This window comes from Mustela erminea, chromosome 14 (assembly GCF_009829155.1).
Source record: "Mustela erminea isolate mMusErm1 chromosome 14, mMusErm1.Pri, whole genome shotgun sequence".
NCBI lineage: Eukaryota > Metazoa > Chordata > Mammalia > Carnivora > Mustelidae > Mustela > Mustela erminea.
In genome coordinates, this window is record NC_045627.1 from 80,552,612 (window position 1) to 80,567,383 (window position 14,772).

At 54.0% G+C, this 14,772-nt stretch overlaps 1 protein-coding gene across 2 annotated transcripts in view; it reads left to right on the top strand.

Annotated features, from left to right (window-relative positions):
- The window catches only part of GRK5 (G protein-coupled receptor kinase 5), a 210,108-nt gene that overhangs the window by 93,449 nt on the left and 101,887 nt on the right, over positions 1-14,772 (top strand). For both annotated transcript variants that reach the window (XM_032312596.1, XM_032312593.1), the window contains exon 2: positions 6,540-6,635. In XM_032312596.1, coding sequence (XP_032168487.1) covers positions 6,540-6,635 — 96 coding nt within the window. The remainder of the gene's footprint in view (positions 1-6,539; positions 6,636-14,772) is intronic.

The window sequence follows — 14,772 nt, forward strand, 5'->3', positions numbered from 1 at the left end:
CCCTACCAGGCCACACTCGGAGCAGCAGACTTGCTCATCTCTGCTCTTTGAAGCCTGGACTGAGCTGGATGTCCCTGAGGGCAGGGATCATGTCACCGACTCGTTTCCGGCCCATGAAAAGATAAACTATGAGCGGCAGTGGGTCAGATGGTGAAGCAAATAAAACCCAAAGCTGCTCAAGACGAGAAACGGCTGGGAGTCAGTGCAGGGGGGGCCCCCGTTCATCTGCATTAATTCCTCTCCTGAGCCTCCGGCTTCTCATCTGTGAAATGGGTTAATGCCACTTTAATGAGCACCAAACAGGTAGCGCCCAGTTTGGGGCTAACCTCCAACGGTTGGGCTGGGCCGGGGCGGAGGTTGTCAGTGGTTCCGGCAAATGTTCGTTTACCCAGTCAGTCATCCTGACTTAATGAAAGCTTGTGATTAACTGGACAATGTGTGGGCTGCCCCCGCCCCGCCGCCGGGAGGGACACGGAGAAGGTCTGGCTGGAGCAGGGAGCAGGCCGGGTGGGCTTGACAAGGGAGCTCTGCCCCTCCAGGGCAGCCCCAAAAGAGGCATTAAGTGGGGGCTTGAGGAAGCAGCAGGGCTCCTGCAGGCGGAAGGTCAGGGATTTCTTCCGTGGGGTCATGGGGTGGGGGAGGGGAGAGGATGATGCATACGGAGGTCAGAGGGACGACACTTGCATCCGCTTGGAGAATGCTGCTCCAGCATCTGCAGTGGGCCAAGGAGAGAGCAACAGAGAGCACAGAAAGTCAGGTCCCTGCAGCCATGTCGAGCAGGGAGACTGAGGCTGGACACGTAAAGCACTAGATCGGAAGCTGTCAGGTGCTGATGAGAGCTGGGGCTCGTGCTGGGAATCTGCTAGTGACTTCACATGTAGAGGTTGGACACGTCTGTGAAAATGGGCTGAATGTGTTGGGAGAATGGATAAGTGAATCTGTCAGGTGTGTGTGCAAGAGAGAGACAGACTGCTCATCTGCCCAGGGCCTCCCCGATGCTGTTTGGTGGCAGTGGAGAAGGCAGAGAATGGGGCCCCCTTCAGCTGCTCAGGTCGGAGAAGGCCCTCTGGGGTGGCCTTCATACAGGACATGGGACAGTCTTAAAGCTGGATGCTGGTGTTAGACTTGAAGCATGGGGGAGAAACACTCTCACTGGGTCGGCAGAAGATGCTCCTGCCAGAGGGCGCCATCAGTGCAAAGGCCCTGAGAGCAATGGCAGGGAGGGAAATAAAGCTTGAGGGGATGGTGACCGCATGGCAGAGGGCTTTGAACCTGACCAATGAGCATGGGTAGTGGAGGGGCAGACCTGGGAACTGGCCGTCCCAATGGCTGGGGCCTCCCTGAGTGGTGGAGAGGTGCTGGCTGTAGCCCCCTTCCCAAGCGGGGGGTGGGGTGGGGCTGGGGCAGTTGGGGCTACAGGGCGGGGACACGTAAGGAACTTCTGCAGCAGGATGGTGGCCCTTGCTACCTCAGACAATGACATCCGGTAAAACTACTAACCCAGCAGCAGACTCCAGAGGCTGGTATCTGTCTGGAGGTGGTGACCTCTTGGAGGAGGTCATGGTGAAGACAGGGGACCTTGCTCCAACCTGTCCGAGTTATGGAGGGGCAGGGTTTATGTCATGTTCCTTTTCAAGGAACTGGAGGCCAGGTGAGTGGGGAGGCCATTCAGGATCCCTGTGGTCATTTGGGGGGTCACCCTGCTGGGAGTGTCCCTGTGTTAGTTTCCTATCGCTGCTGGAACACGTACCGCGAGCCCAGTGGATTAAAGGAACACACATCACTGAGTTACGGAAGTCTGCCGTGGGTTGCAATGGGTAAAACTAGGGTGTTGGCAGGGCTCTGTTCTTTCTGGAGGCTCTCAGGGAGAATCTGTTTTCTTGCCTTTTCTGGTTTCCAGAGGTTGCCGTCTTTCTCGCAGCTCTTTCCACCTTCAAAGCCAGCGGTGGCTGTCTGGTCTTTCTCACCCAGCATCGCTCTAAACTGACTCTTCTACTCCTTCCCCACGTAAGGATGCTAATGGATACGCTGGTCGACAGAGACCATCTGGGATAATGTTTCGCCGTTATCCCTACTTCCATCTGCAAGAGTCATTCCCCTTTGTCATGTGTCCTAACATATCCACAAGCTCCAGGGAGTAGGACGGGGACACTCTGGGAGCATTGTCCTGCCTACCACAGTTTCTGCCGTGTTCTGGGGGCTGAGGCGGTGAGGAGGAGGAGGCAAGAAGCCCCAGGAGGGCTGGGAAGTCTGCCTTCTCACCCTGGGGCAGCACCCGGCTGGCTGTGTGGGACCCTCTCCCTCTCTTCCTAACTCCAGCTGCAGTGACGCATCGCTCCAGTACGAACATCTCCCCCAAACCCTGCACCTCTGAGTGGTCGAAATGCTTGTGAAATAGAGCGACGTTTCTCCTCCTCGGCACTGGTGTTTCAAATCAGATCACTCTGTGCGGTGGGGGGCTGTCCCATGCATTGTGGAGTGTGTGACCACATCCCTGGGCCCACCCTTCTCATGGCCCGTGGCACCCCCAGCCTGGCTATGACAACCAAAAATATCTCTAGATGTTGCCAAATGGCCCCCAAAGGACAAATTGCCCTGGTTGAGAACCACTGACATAAAGCCTTTGATGTCTGTCTTCTTGCTAGATTGGAAGCCCCCGGAATGGCGACACCTCGTGTCTCTTGCCTTCCGCTGTGTCCCCAGCACCTGCGGAGAGCTTGGCATTTCATAGATGCTCAGCATGTTTTGGTTGAGTGAATTCATGAGTCGACGTTAATTTCCCTAATGGATAAATTAATCCATAAAAAGTTTGCACAAATTAGACCCCTGGTTTGTGTAGACTGGCCACTTGGGAATCACCTGGGGAGACTTTTCAAAAGTCAAATCCCTGGGTTTTGATCCCGGAGAGTTGCGGGACAGCCTGGTGGTTTCATCTGTTCCACAGAAAGATGGAACTGCTGTGTGATCCAGCGAGTCCCCTCCTGGGCATGGACCCACAAGAAGGGAAAGCAGGGACTCAGATATCCATAGCAGCATCCACCACGAAAATCAATTGGTGGGAAACCCAAGTGTCCATCAAGAAATGAATGGATAAACTACATGTGGTTCCCGCACACAGGGACTATTATTTGGGCTTAAAAATGGGATGAAATCGGATAGACGCTGCAACAAGAATGACCCTTGAGGACCTTATGAAAGTGCAGTGAGCTGGTCAGAAGACACACACTGCGATTTCACTTACTTTCCCTCCAGTAGCGAAATTCACGGAGACGGAAAGTAGAACGGTGGCTGCCGGGGGCTGGGGGAGATGAGGGAATTAGTGTTGAATAGGTGCAGAGTTCCAGTCTGGGGTGATGAAGAAGTTCTGGAGGTGGATGGTGGTGATGGTTGTACAAGATGAATATACTGATTGCCCCTGAACTGTGTGCCTAGTAACGGGTAATATGGTAGATTTCATGTTGTATATGTTTTATCACACACACACACACACACACACACACACACAAGTGCTTTCTTCTAGCCAGATCTGGGAGCAAATAATGTGGGAATGGGAGGGGACAAGGACTTAGATGTGTGTGTGTGTGTGTGTGTGTGTGTGTGTGTTTAAGACTTTTTATTTATTTATTTATTTATTTTTAATTAATTTATTTTTTTAAGATTTTATTTATTTATTTGACAGAGAGAGATCACAAGTAGGCAGAGAGCTAGGCAGAGAGAGAAGGGGAAGCAGGCTCCCCGCTGAGCAGAGAGCCCAATGCGGGGCTCAGTCCCAGGACACTGAGATCACGACCTGAGCCGAAGGCAGCAGCTTAATCCACAGAGCCACCCAGGCGCCCCTTATTTATTTATTTGACAGAGAGCACAAGCAGGCAGAGAGAGAGGGAGAAGCAGGCTCCCCTCTGAGCAAGGAGCCCAATATGGGGCATCCCAGGACCCTAGGATCATGACCTGAGCCACAATCAGTCCCCCAAGCTACTGAGCCCGCCAGGCGCCCCGACTGAGATGTGTTCTGATGGCTGTTCTTGACCTCCCTGCCTGGTGGAGGCTGAGACAGCAGCATCTGACTTTGCCTGTGTCTCTAGAGGGCAGCCCTTTTCTGGAGGGTGCATATTTTAATCCCACTGGAGGCCAGGCAGGCTGGCTGCATGGAGGCCACAGTGCCTGTCCACAGGAGCAGCTCCTCCCCAGCTCCTGCTGATGCTTGCCACGCAGGATGCCTGGTTATGGAGAGAAGTCTGAAATCTGGATTTATATGGGAAGTTTCCTTGTGGCTTCCGACCTGGACAGCTGGTTCAGTGAACCGGCAAACAAGCTACGTGTGGGTCAAGCAGAACAAGTCTCCCGGCGTCTGGGGTGGTGTCTTCTCTTGGAGCCTGTGGGCTGGGGCCCCATCTAGAGAGATCCCCGTTCCTCCTCCTCTTACTCAACACTCCGTCACTTCTGTGGCCTGACAACAGTTGTTTTTTTTTTTTTTAATCCCTGAGAATTTCCCTGGGTTTCAGTGAACCTCAAAGGAAGGTCTATACACAGGCCTAGGGTCTAGAGTCCACTCAAGTTGGGGTCTTGGCTCTGCCATTAATGAGCCTTTGAAGAAAGCCACTTGCTTCTTTCTTCCCCATGCCTCAGTTTCCTTTTCTGTCAAGGGGGAGTAGTCATAGTTCCGCTTTGTAGACTAAGAGGGCTCCAGGGAGTGCACGTGAGTGGCTTGGCTCAGGCCAGGGTTCGGGGAAGACCTCTGCTCTGCATGCCTGTGTGTTGGCCCTGGCTAGAGGAAAGAGCAAATATGGAACCGGACAGGCCATCAGCGGGCGAGTTGCTCAACTTTGGACATTTGTTTCTTCATCTGCAACGTTGGTTCGGTGATCTGTTCCTCAAAGAGTCATTCTGAGGATTAAATAAGATAATGTTCTAATGGACCTGGCCATAGCAAGTGCCCAGCGTACCCTCGTTCTGCCCCTGGAGTCTGAGGCCTTTGCCTTCTGCCAATACTGGAGAGAAAGGAAGGCAGGATGAGCAAAGAGCAGAGAAAGGACTGCCTCTCCCAACCCCCATCAGCTCTTCTCTCTCCTACTTCCCCACCTCCCAGGGTGGGGGTTCTGGTCCTGGCCTCAGAAGCTAACCAAACTCGCTGATGGGGACCCTGCCTGAGCTCCCCAGGGCGGCAGGGTTGAGAGTGAGGACCCACGGAGACCAGCTTCCTGCCAGGCCCGGGGCGTGCACTGGGCCAGTGTGGGTACAGACTAAGCTCTTCCTGCATCCCTCAGTTTGCTGGCTGGAGACAGGGGCCCAGGCCTGCTCTGGGAGGGTTAGAGACCAGAGGCACTGCACACCCACCCAGAGCGGGGATCAGGCCCATGGTGCCCAGGCTCTGCCCCAGATCCTGCATCTCTAAGTAGGGTCCCAACCCCACAGGGGTTGAGGTGTTGACTGCGTGAAGGAACGTAAAAGGCCCTTAATATCCCAAGATACTGAGGGGCCTAAAGGGCTACATGTCCTTTAGCAAGATGGTATCTAAGGCCGCTCTGGGGGTGGGGGTGGGTGATGGCATCTCCGTCCCTTGAGATCCCAGCTATGCAACACAGAGGGGCCTGTGGGTCTGAGGTCCAAGCACTCGGTGGGCTCAGGGACATGGGCCAGAATGGACGTTTCCCCTCGCTGTTTTGACGTCTGTCCATGGTCCCATGGCTAAGGAGGAGCATTGGTGACAGCAGTGTCCCGTGTGTGTACCTTATTCAGCTTTGCTGTTCACCGCATGGCCACTGTGTGTGCAGGACTTCCAAATGTGTGTGCCTTCATCGCATGTGTGTTCATCATATGTGCATGGACATTACACATGCGTGTCCCTAGCATGTGTGTGCCCATCACACGTGCACACCGAGGAGGACGTGAGGCAGGATGGGGCCCTTCCCGAGTCCTTCCAGCCTTGAGAAGGCATCCTCCATGACCCTGGGGTTTGTGGGGAGGGAGAAGAAGGGGGTACAGGAGACGACTGGAAATTGAAGTGTCTGCTCCTGACATCCGGCCTCCAGTTGGGGAAGGGGACTCTCCACGGGAAACGGGGGGACAAAATGAGGCAATGAGGGGGCTGCAGTCTACTTACTTGTATATCCATTCTGCGAGGACTTCCTGAGCCCGAAGGCAATTTTAAGTCCAGCCGCTCTGGCCCCTGCCGTGGGCAGGTTGGAGTCTGGTCTGGGGCCAGAGGCTGGGCACCCAGTGGGTCTGAACGGCAGTGGGAGATGATGACGAAGAACAGGGCACCCGGTGTGCTCAAGCCTGGATGACTCGAGGGGCTTGTCTGCTCCTGCTGGTTGAGGGGCCCAGGCCCGATCGTGTGGGGAGAACAGAGGCTTGATGCTGGCCCGGAAGGAATGTGTGTGCCTGCTGGGGCTTGGGCTGTGTCACTGACTTGACCTTGAGCTCCCTGGCTGTCTCCCAGCCCCCGAAGCTGGTAGACAGACTCTCTGGGGATGGAAACAGGCTCTGGAGCCTTGGACAAGACCAACATCAGCCCAACATCTTTTCCCCCATTTCTGCAGGGGGTGGAGGAAAGCGCAAGGGGAAAAGCAAGAAGTGGAAGGAAATCCTGAAGTTTCCTCACATTAGCCAGTGCGAAGACCTCCGAAGGACCATAGGTAAGCTGTCCTCCTGGGGTGGGGGGTGCGGGAAGGGGCTGGGAGAGGAGCAAGAAGCCCGTTGGCCAACAAACTGTTTATACGGTGAGTCGGATACCAACCCGTCGATGCAGCAAAGTGATTCCACATAGGAGCTGCAGGCTGACGTCCTCGCTGATGGACGTAAAGATGAAACTAACCGGGTGCCTGGGTGGCTCAGCTGGCTAAGCGTCCGACTCTGGATGCCGGCTCAGGTCGTGAACTCAGGGTTGTGGGATCGAGCCCCGAGCTGGGCTCTGCTCTAGTCATGGAACCTGCTTAGGATTCTTTCTCTCCCCCTCCCTTTACCCTCCCCCCAAGATCCCCCTTTAAAGAAAAAAGAAAAGGAAAGTAACGTTCATTGAATATTTGGTATGTGCTGGGCAGGATTATCTCCCAGTTACCCTTGGAGGCAAGTACTGGTTTTTTCACTCCATCTTTCAGATGGGGAAACTGAGGATCTGTAAGTGGCCTGAAGTTGCACAGCTCATGGCAGGGTGGTGGAGGTGGGCCAGGCCTGGCACTGAGCGCCCTCACAGCCTCCTATCCTTCTTGCCCAGAGCTCGTGGGCTCTGCCCTCACCAAGCAGGCTTTGGGTGCTGAGGGTGGGGTGAATATCTGGGTTCCCTTTCCTCTCGCTGGGCATGCTGGTGCTCACGGAGGGGCCCCCTTTTCGGTGGGACAGCCCAGTCCTCTTTATTGGGCACCCACACAACGGAGGGGCCTTGTTTCTCATGGGGCCAGCACAGCCAGGGCTCCCAGGGAGGGGGTGGACATGCCCCATACCAGAGGGGGTCCTGGCCCTTCTCCCCGTATGCTGTGTATGTGCCCCTTGCCGTATGAAGGCTTCTTATCTGCTCCTGACCATTGGAGGTCGTGGACATGTTAACTGCTTCTTATTATATGGACATGCTTTGAGGACTGGACATAGGGTGGCCTTCTCCAGAACTCTGTGGGCCTAGCTGCTCTTGGGACTTCTTCCTGGGGATGTGGGTGGACTGCCCAGTGCCTGCCGTGAAATGTGAGACCACTTGTGACCGCTAGTTTTTCTGAATGGCTTTCCCAGGTGGCCTGGCCTCCTCCTGCAGTTTTCTAGGGGGCAGGACTTAATGGTGTCCCACACCTGCTCAGTCCTGGCCACTTGGCCCACCCTCCGGATTCTGCTGCTTTGCTATGACAGCAGGTGACAACTGTTTGCTCTGTGTGCCCCACATGCCGACCTTGGAGCTCCCTTAATTAGAATTTATGAAATGAGGGGAAGCCACCTGTACCTTGTGAAGGCGGATGTGAGCAGGTAAAAAGACGGAGAAATGTCTTCAAGATCCACCTTTCACCTTAACACCTCAGATCAGGTCCCCCACCGTGTTCTGGGGGCAAGTGGAGCCGGCCTAAGGGATCAGGTCAATGCGTTTAGACAGACTTGGGTTCAGATCCCACCTGACAAGTCACTTAATCTTACTGACCCTCCATTTCCTCAGTTGAAAGAAGTGATGATGAACCCAGTCCAGTGAGATCATGTGTAAATGGGGCTTCACTGGAAATTTCCCCAGGAGCCCAGGGCACCCTTCCCTTAGCACTAAAGCTTTCCTTCTGGAATGCCCAACAGCCACCACTCTGCTGGGCCCTTCCCATGCTGGGGGTATCATGGTCACTCTTGTTGTTGGGGATCCCTGGGGCAGGGTAAGAGAGAAGAAGGGCACATGTCCTGGGCCTGGGAGCATTTTACCAAGCTAAGCTCCAAGTAGCTTTCAGAGAGAAGAGAGGAAGAGCCCCTTTGGAGTCTGGCCATTATTTCCCTAGGGCCATTTTGTTCTTCATGCTAATTTAGACTTGGAGAGAAGAGGGTCTAGGGGTCGGGACTTCAGTTGCCATGTTTTCATACACCCTTGGGGAGACAGGCCCTCTCTTGTCTGGGGTGAACAAGTTCACTGGAGACCAGGATGCCTGTTCTGGGTGCTGAGCCCGGTTTTCCTCAATGGGCCCAGGGAATGGCTCCCACTCACGCTTGCAGCCAAAGGATTGATGCAAGAGACCTCTCTGGGGTGCTGATTTGGAGGAGAGCGCTTGAAATAGGAGGAAAGACCCCCTCCCTGAAGTGGGGAGCTGTGCAGAGAAGTGGGGTAATTGTGTGAGACCCAGCTTACTTGAGAGGGGCCTCGCCCACAAAGCTCGTTCTTGGGAAGCCATTTGCTTCTCTGCCTTTGGGTCGACCGCCCACAGGCGGCCATCCCAGGAATGCCCTGGGGGCACATGGGCCCAAGGACCACTTCTCAGAGCGGTCAGACTTCGTCAGACTTAGCCTCCTGGCCAGGGTCTTTCAGAGCACACTGTCCTCTGCTGTGGGAGCACCCTGCCTCAGCTGTTGGTTGCTGTGTGCTTACCCCAAGTGTGAAAGGCTCTCCCAGAAGGATCTTTTCAATTCGCCACCGTATAGCTGGTGCCGGGAGGTACACAGCAGAGGTTGGGAGAGTGAGTGCACACAGAAGGAAGGGGTGTGCGGGGTGTGCATAACACCGAATTTATACAATGTTTCCAATAAAAGGAAGAGTTTTGAAAGCTGTGTAAGGGCTTTTCCATAACTGCCAGACAGGTTAAGGACATTGGAGTATTCTGCTATATTTGATTCATGTGTTCCTTAAAAATATAAAACATAGAGGTGCCCGGGTGGCTCAGTCAGTTAAGCGTCTGCCTTCAGCTCAGGTTATGGTCCCTGGGTCCTGGGATGGAGCCCCAGTTTGGGGGAGTCTGCTTCTCCCTTTCCCTCTGTGTGCTCGCGCGCTCTCTCTCTCTTTCAATTAAGTAAATCTTTAAAAATATATGTATAAAGCATAACAATATGAAATGTAGGACTTCAGTTCCAGACACAATGGAGTAGGTACACTGTCCCTTACCCTCCCTCCAAGGACAGGCAAAAGCTCTGGACATTATATGTGAAACAAGTAGAGGAAACTGATGAAAAGTGGAGCGATGAAGGCAGACTGGCTGGGGACTGGGGACCGCGAGGACTGACAGGCCAGCAAGCCCCTGGGTTCTCCTTACCGCCTTCCACCTTGGAGGCTGGAGAAACTCCCAACCCAGAAATGCCAATGGGTACAAATAAAAACGAACCCCCTCCCAAGAAAAACAAAACCCAGCCTGTTCTTTCTAACCGGAGACCTGGGAAGGAGGCATGGGGCTGAACAGGCAGCGGTGGGTGCCGCTGGCCCCTGGAGCAGTCACTCTTCTGCGCTGGTCCTCGCCAGCGGCGCGGCTGCCTCGCTTTCCCGTTCGGCAGCTCGCTTAGCCCGGTTCCAAAGACCCGCGGGTTCCTCTCCACTCCACTCCTATTCTGATCCTTCGAGGTGAACCAGCCCTGCGCCTTCCAGCTCCCTCCTTCCAAAGCCAGACCCTCCACACCCCACACGGCATCCCTGTCCCCCCACGAGGCTCCCAGGCATTGCCCGAGAAGAGCCACAAATGTCCCTCAGCTCCCAGTTGGCCTGGCCCCGCTCTCACTTCCGGTCTGGGGCGTCTGGGAGCATAGGATTCAGCCCTCAGCCTGGCTCGGTCGGAGGACCCCACCCCACGGGCCCCATCCCCGCCTGTCCCCGTATGTCCATAAACAGGCCTCTTGGCAGGGCCCGCTCCCCGGGGAAGGTGGGGGAAACGTGCGTGCCGGCGTGTGCAAATGGATTCTTCTGTTCTCCTGGAGGGCATTGAAAAGACTCTGTGTGTGAGGGAGCAGCGCGAAGAGGGGCCTGGGGAAAACAGGAAGGGGGCCGTAAACGGCGGGGCTGCCGCTCGTGGCAGTGGGTTCCAGTGTTGGGCCTCCCTGAGCAGTCACGGTCCATCCCCCCCAGCGTTTGCCCGGCCTCCGCTGGGGTCCTGATGGAAGGCTTTTCTAAAATAAAAATCTCATTTCTTTGCTAGACCAATAGACACACCGAACAGTGGCAAATGCCGCATTTATTTTTCTTGGGAACACATGAGCTCACTTTCAGAAGCTCTTTGGGAGGTTGCCCCGGCGGGGCCTTCGGGCCAAGGGACAGGGTTCCTTTGGGCCCAGAGGTGAGTGTGAAGTGGGGTGGTAGGCAGGCTCCTGGTCAGGGGCAAGAGTGTGAGGATCCAGGACGCTGCCCACTCTCGACGGCCCAGGACAGTGGTCAGGGAAGGCTGTGCCTTCTCCTGCCCTTGGCACTGCTCCGCACAACCACAGGCCCCACAAGCCAGGGGGGCCTTTGATGCACAGAAAGTGTAGCCCACGAAACCTGTTGGAATGGCAGCTCTCGGTCCCGCCTGGAGTAGGAGTCAGACTCCCTACCATGGCTTGTGAGCACCTGGGCCATCAGGCGAGGCCTGGGGACCCCGTCTTAGAGCAGTGCTCTTTCTCGTCTACAACAAAACCCATGGGATTACAAGGGAAACCGGTACATTCAGATTCAGTCCTTAGATACTTTTCAAATTTTACCATATTGGAATATGTGTCCTTCTTTGTTAAGACTTTAAATCATAATGGCCAACCGCTGGCCTCTCAGCTCCTGTGACTTTGCACTTGTGCCGAGCAGCAGTGCCGTCTCCAGAGGTCTGCAACGGTGGTGTTAGGGATGGACGAGCAGTTTCTGTCGTCGTCCCGGGCGCCCCTAATGTCACTGTTGGTTGTTGTCAACATTCGGGACTGGAGGAAGTGCTGGTTTTCAGGTAGAGGTTGGTGAAAAGAGAGATGACGTTTTTCTCCATCCAAACCCCTGTATTCATGTCCGTGGGTTTCTTGGCCTTGACCGTTCCACCCTGCCCTCCGTGAGTCGGCCATCGCCTTTTTTCCCAGTCATTCCCTCCTGCCCTCGAGCCGCACAGCTCACCTTTCTGCTCTCCAGATGCCCGCCATGTGGTTTCAGCCCAGAGTCTTTGCACCTGCCCTTCCCTCCCCCTGGAATGCTCTTCCCTACATTTTTCCAGGGAGCCGTTAGGTCTCAGCTCAGATAGAAGCCTTTGCAACCAGCTTTTAGAAAGGAGCCCCACTCTCCCTCTCACGTGTGCAATTTCTTGATGTTCTTTGCCTGTAACTATATCTGAAATCAACTTTTGTTTAGTCGTTGACGTGTGTATTTTCTGTCTCCCCAAAGAGACTGGGCGCCCCATGACAGTAGTGACTGGGTCTTGTCTGGTTCACCACCAGAGCGGTGCCTGGCACACAGTAGGGGCTCACTAAATATTGGGTGAATCAAGGAATGAATGAAGTGTGTGCAATATTGGAAACCGGGGCTCTTTTGAGAAGATGTGTGACATGTGCGTACCGTGCCCAAATTTAATCTATCCAGCATTTTCCACTGAGAATACTAGAAGTCCAGACTTAGGAAGCACCCACTGTAGCACCCCTGCCCCAGCCCTTACTCTGTAGATGAGGAAATTTCATACACTTACGAGCCCAGGCCATGGTCTCACATCTACTTGGCGGGGGAGGCCAGCCACCGTTACCCAGGCCCCTGTCCCCCGAGGCTACAAATCATCATAGGGATGTGAGGTTTTCATAGAGTCCCAATGTCAGAGAACTCAAAGCATCTTATGCAACCACACACTTTAGACCTGAGTAAGTAGGCTCCAAGAGTAGAAGTGACCTGCCCAGGACAGTCTGGGCTCCCGGCCCTGAGCTACGGCTTTCCACTCCCCAGCGTCTGAACAACCCATAAACATTTTAGGCCTCAGCATCCAGCCAGTATTTAAAGCAGAGAGAACCTTTTGGCACCCAGAGGGATAGACATTTCTGTTGGTCTTTTTCTGTCTTTATTTCAGGTGAATGGGCTGCATGTTCTTTTTCTTTTTTTTTTTTTTCCAGCCAGTATTTACTGAGCAGTTATTACCTGCCACCCGCTGGGGAGCCAGACCTGGTTTGTCCTCTCCGGGAGCTCACTCACAGAGCTGATAACAATTCGGGAGACTTGCCTGATGGAGGACAGGATGCTGAGCTGGAGAACAGAGTTGAGAGTCTCTACCCATCAGGAACATGCCTGGAGGAGGTGGCCTCACTCTGAGCCTCCTAGGGCATCTCTTAGTGGGGTCATGTCCTTTCTATCTTAAGATCTCCATGGCTGGCATAGTGAATGGATAGATAAAGTGGCTGTGGCTGGACGTTGTCCCCCTTACCCAGCCCGGAAACCAGCCCTGTGACTGTCAGCGATGACTGCTAAGACACACAATCCTTGCCAGACAAATCTGCTGGCAATGTGAGCCTGGACACGAGTAGCTGACTTCACACAGTCCCGGTGGACAGTAGACAGAGCACAGGAGGAGGAAGGGGTTCTCTAATGTCTGCTCTAAGCAACATCAAATAATGACATTATTAGTTAATAAGCTAATTGTTCTCATAAGATAATTAGGGAGCCCAAATCAAAGAAGTTCTCAGAACATCCAAAACGGAGAGGGCTGGAACGTCATTGTGAAGATAAAAGATTGTTGAGGTCTGCAAATATTCCTCAGTGACGCAGAAAGTTCTGTTGGGCAAAAGTGTGGCATTTTTATTTATTTAGTTCAGGCTCATTGCGTACTTTATTCTTTCATTAAAAAAAAAAAAAGTATGAGGGGCTTGAGTGAAAGAGTTGATTATTCTACCGTTTGGCAGTATTTCTGGAGGAACTGTCCAAAAGCCATATAATAAATCAAGGCCCCCTCCCCACCCCCTGGCGGGACTGACGTCCACGAGGAGGCCATTCACAGAAAGTGGCTGCTGTGCTGCCCTGTGCTCTCACAGACGGATGGGGGACATTTGGTTTGCCTTGTGGGACAGCCTCTTGCCAAAGCCTTAACTCTTTCCAGGAGCAGAAGCTCGAGGCTGTAGGGGGGCGTTCCTAGAAGAAAATTTAGATCCTTAACTTAAAAAACAAAACAAAACAAATACCAACAACACACCCCCCTAAGCCCTGTAATAGCATGAAGATGGCCTCGGATTACCTAGTGCTTGATTATTGACTCAACATTGCCCATGGTCTTGGACTAAGACACCAGCCTACAGATACTTGTGGAGGCCCTCCTGTGTGCTAGGCATTGTCGTAGGCACAAGAACTGTACCATTGGCCACAGAAGCAGGGTGGCCTCGTGGAGCCCCCATCATTGACACCGTGGTCAGTGGTGGCTCTGTCACCCCCAGCTGTGGGACACTAAGCACATTGTTGAATTTCCCTGGGCTGTAGTGGTGTTGTCTGGAAAATGGAAACACTGATCCCAGTGCCGTAGAACTGTTGTTAGGGCCGGCAGAGTGCCCAGCACATGCAACTATTTCATTGTCATTGTCATTGTCATCGTCATCGTCATCCTCGTCACGTGCTAGTGGTATGAGGGCAAAGGTGAGGACCCTTTGAGAAGGCTTTAGAATTTCCCAGAGACGCGGAATTGACTACAAATGATGAATAGGGCTAGCTGTTTCTGAGCTGATTATCACCTGGGTCCAGTCCCCAGGGACCCCTGCCTTGGGGTCATCTGAATCCTACCTTTCCTTGAGCCCTTGCCTCCACACTCCTTTTCCTGGAGGCCCACCCTGATTCCTACAGCCCTCAACCACTCTCTCCTCGCCTTGGCCCCACTACACTCCTTGGGAAGTCACACCCTGCCCTGACCCCTGGCCTGCTGGGTCTCTTTGAAAGGACATGTGGATGTTCTGGAAGGTTCCACCTCAGAGTCCTAACGATGGTTACCCCAGGGGAAGGCATGGAGGTCAGAGAGGATGTCAGCTTTGTCTGTAAGGTGGTTTTTTAAAAAGGAGAATGTATTGGCATGTTCTCTGTGTACTTAAAAGTTGAACGAATACTGAATCCCCCACCTGATTCCACAGTGGGGCATGGGGACAGTGACACCATTTCCTTCTTTCCTGTTGACTTTATGTCCCCTAATGAGTCTGTGGGCTCTGGGAGGATGGGCAGAGCCTCCTCCTCTTCGCAGATCTGCGGGACTGTGGCGGAGGGGCTCCAGCTCTGTTCTGCTTGGGAGCCGGTGCGCAGGAAACACCCCATAGCCTAGAGTCCAGCCTCCTCCTGGGTTGCTCAGCTCTGCCCTGTGACCCGCAGGGGCCTCTTAGTCCGGTCTCCGGTGGTCGGCCTGCACACGGGTCCTCAGGAGCATTTTCTTTCTGCCTCTCCTGTGTGGAATGGGG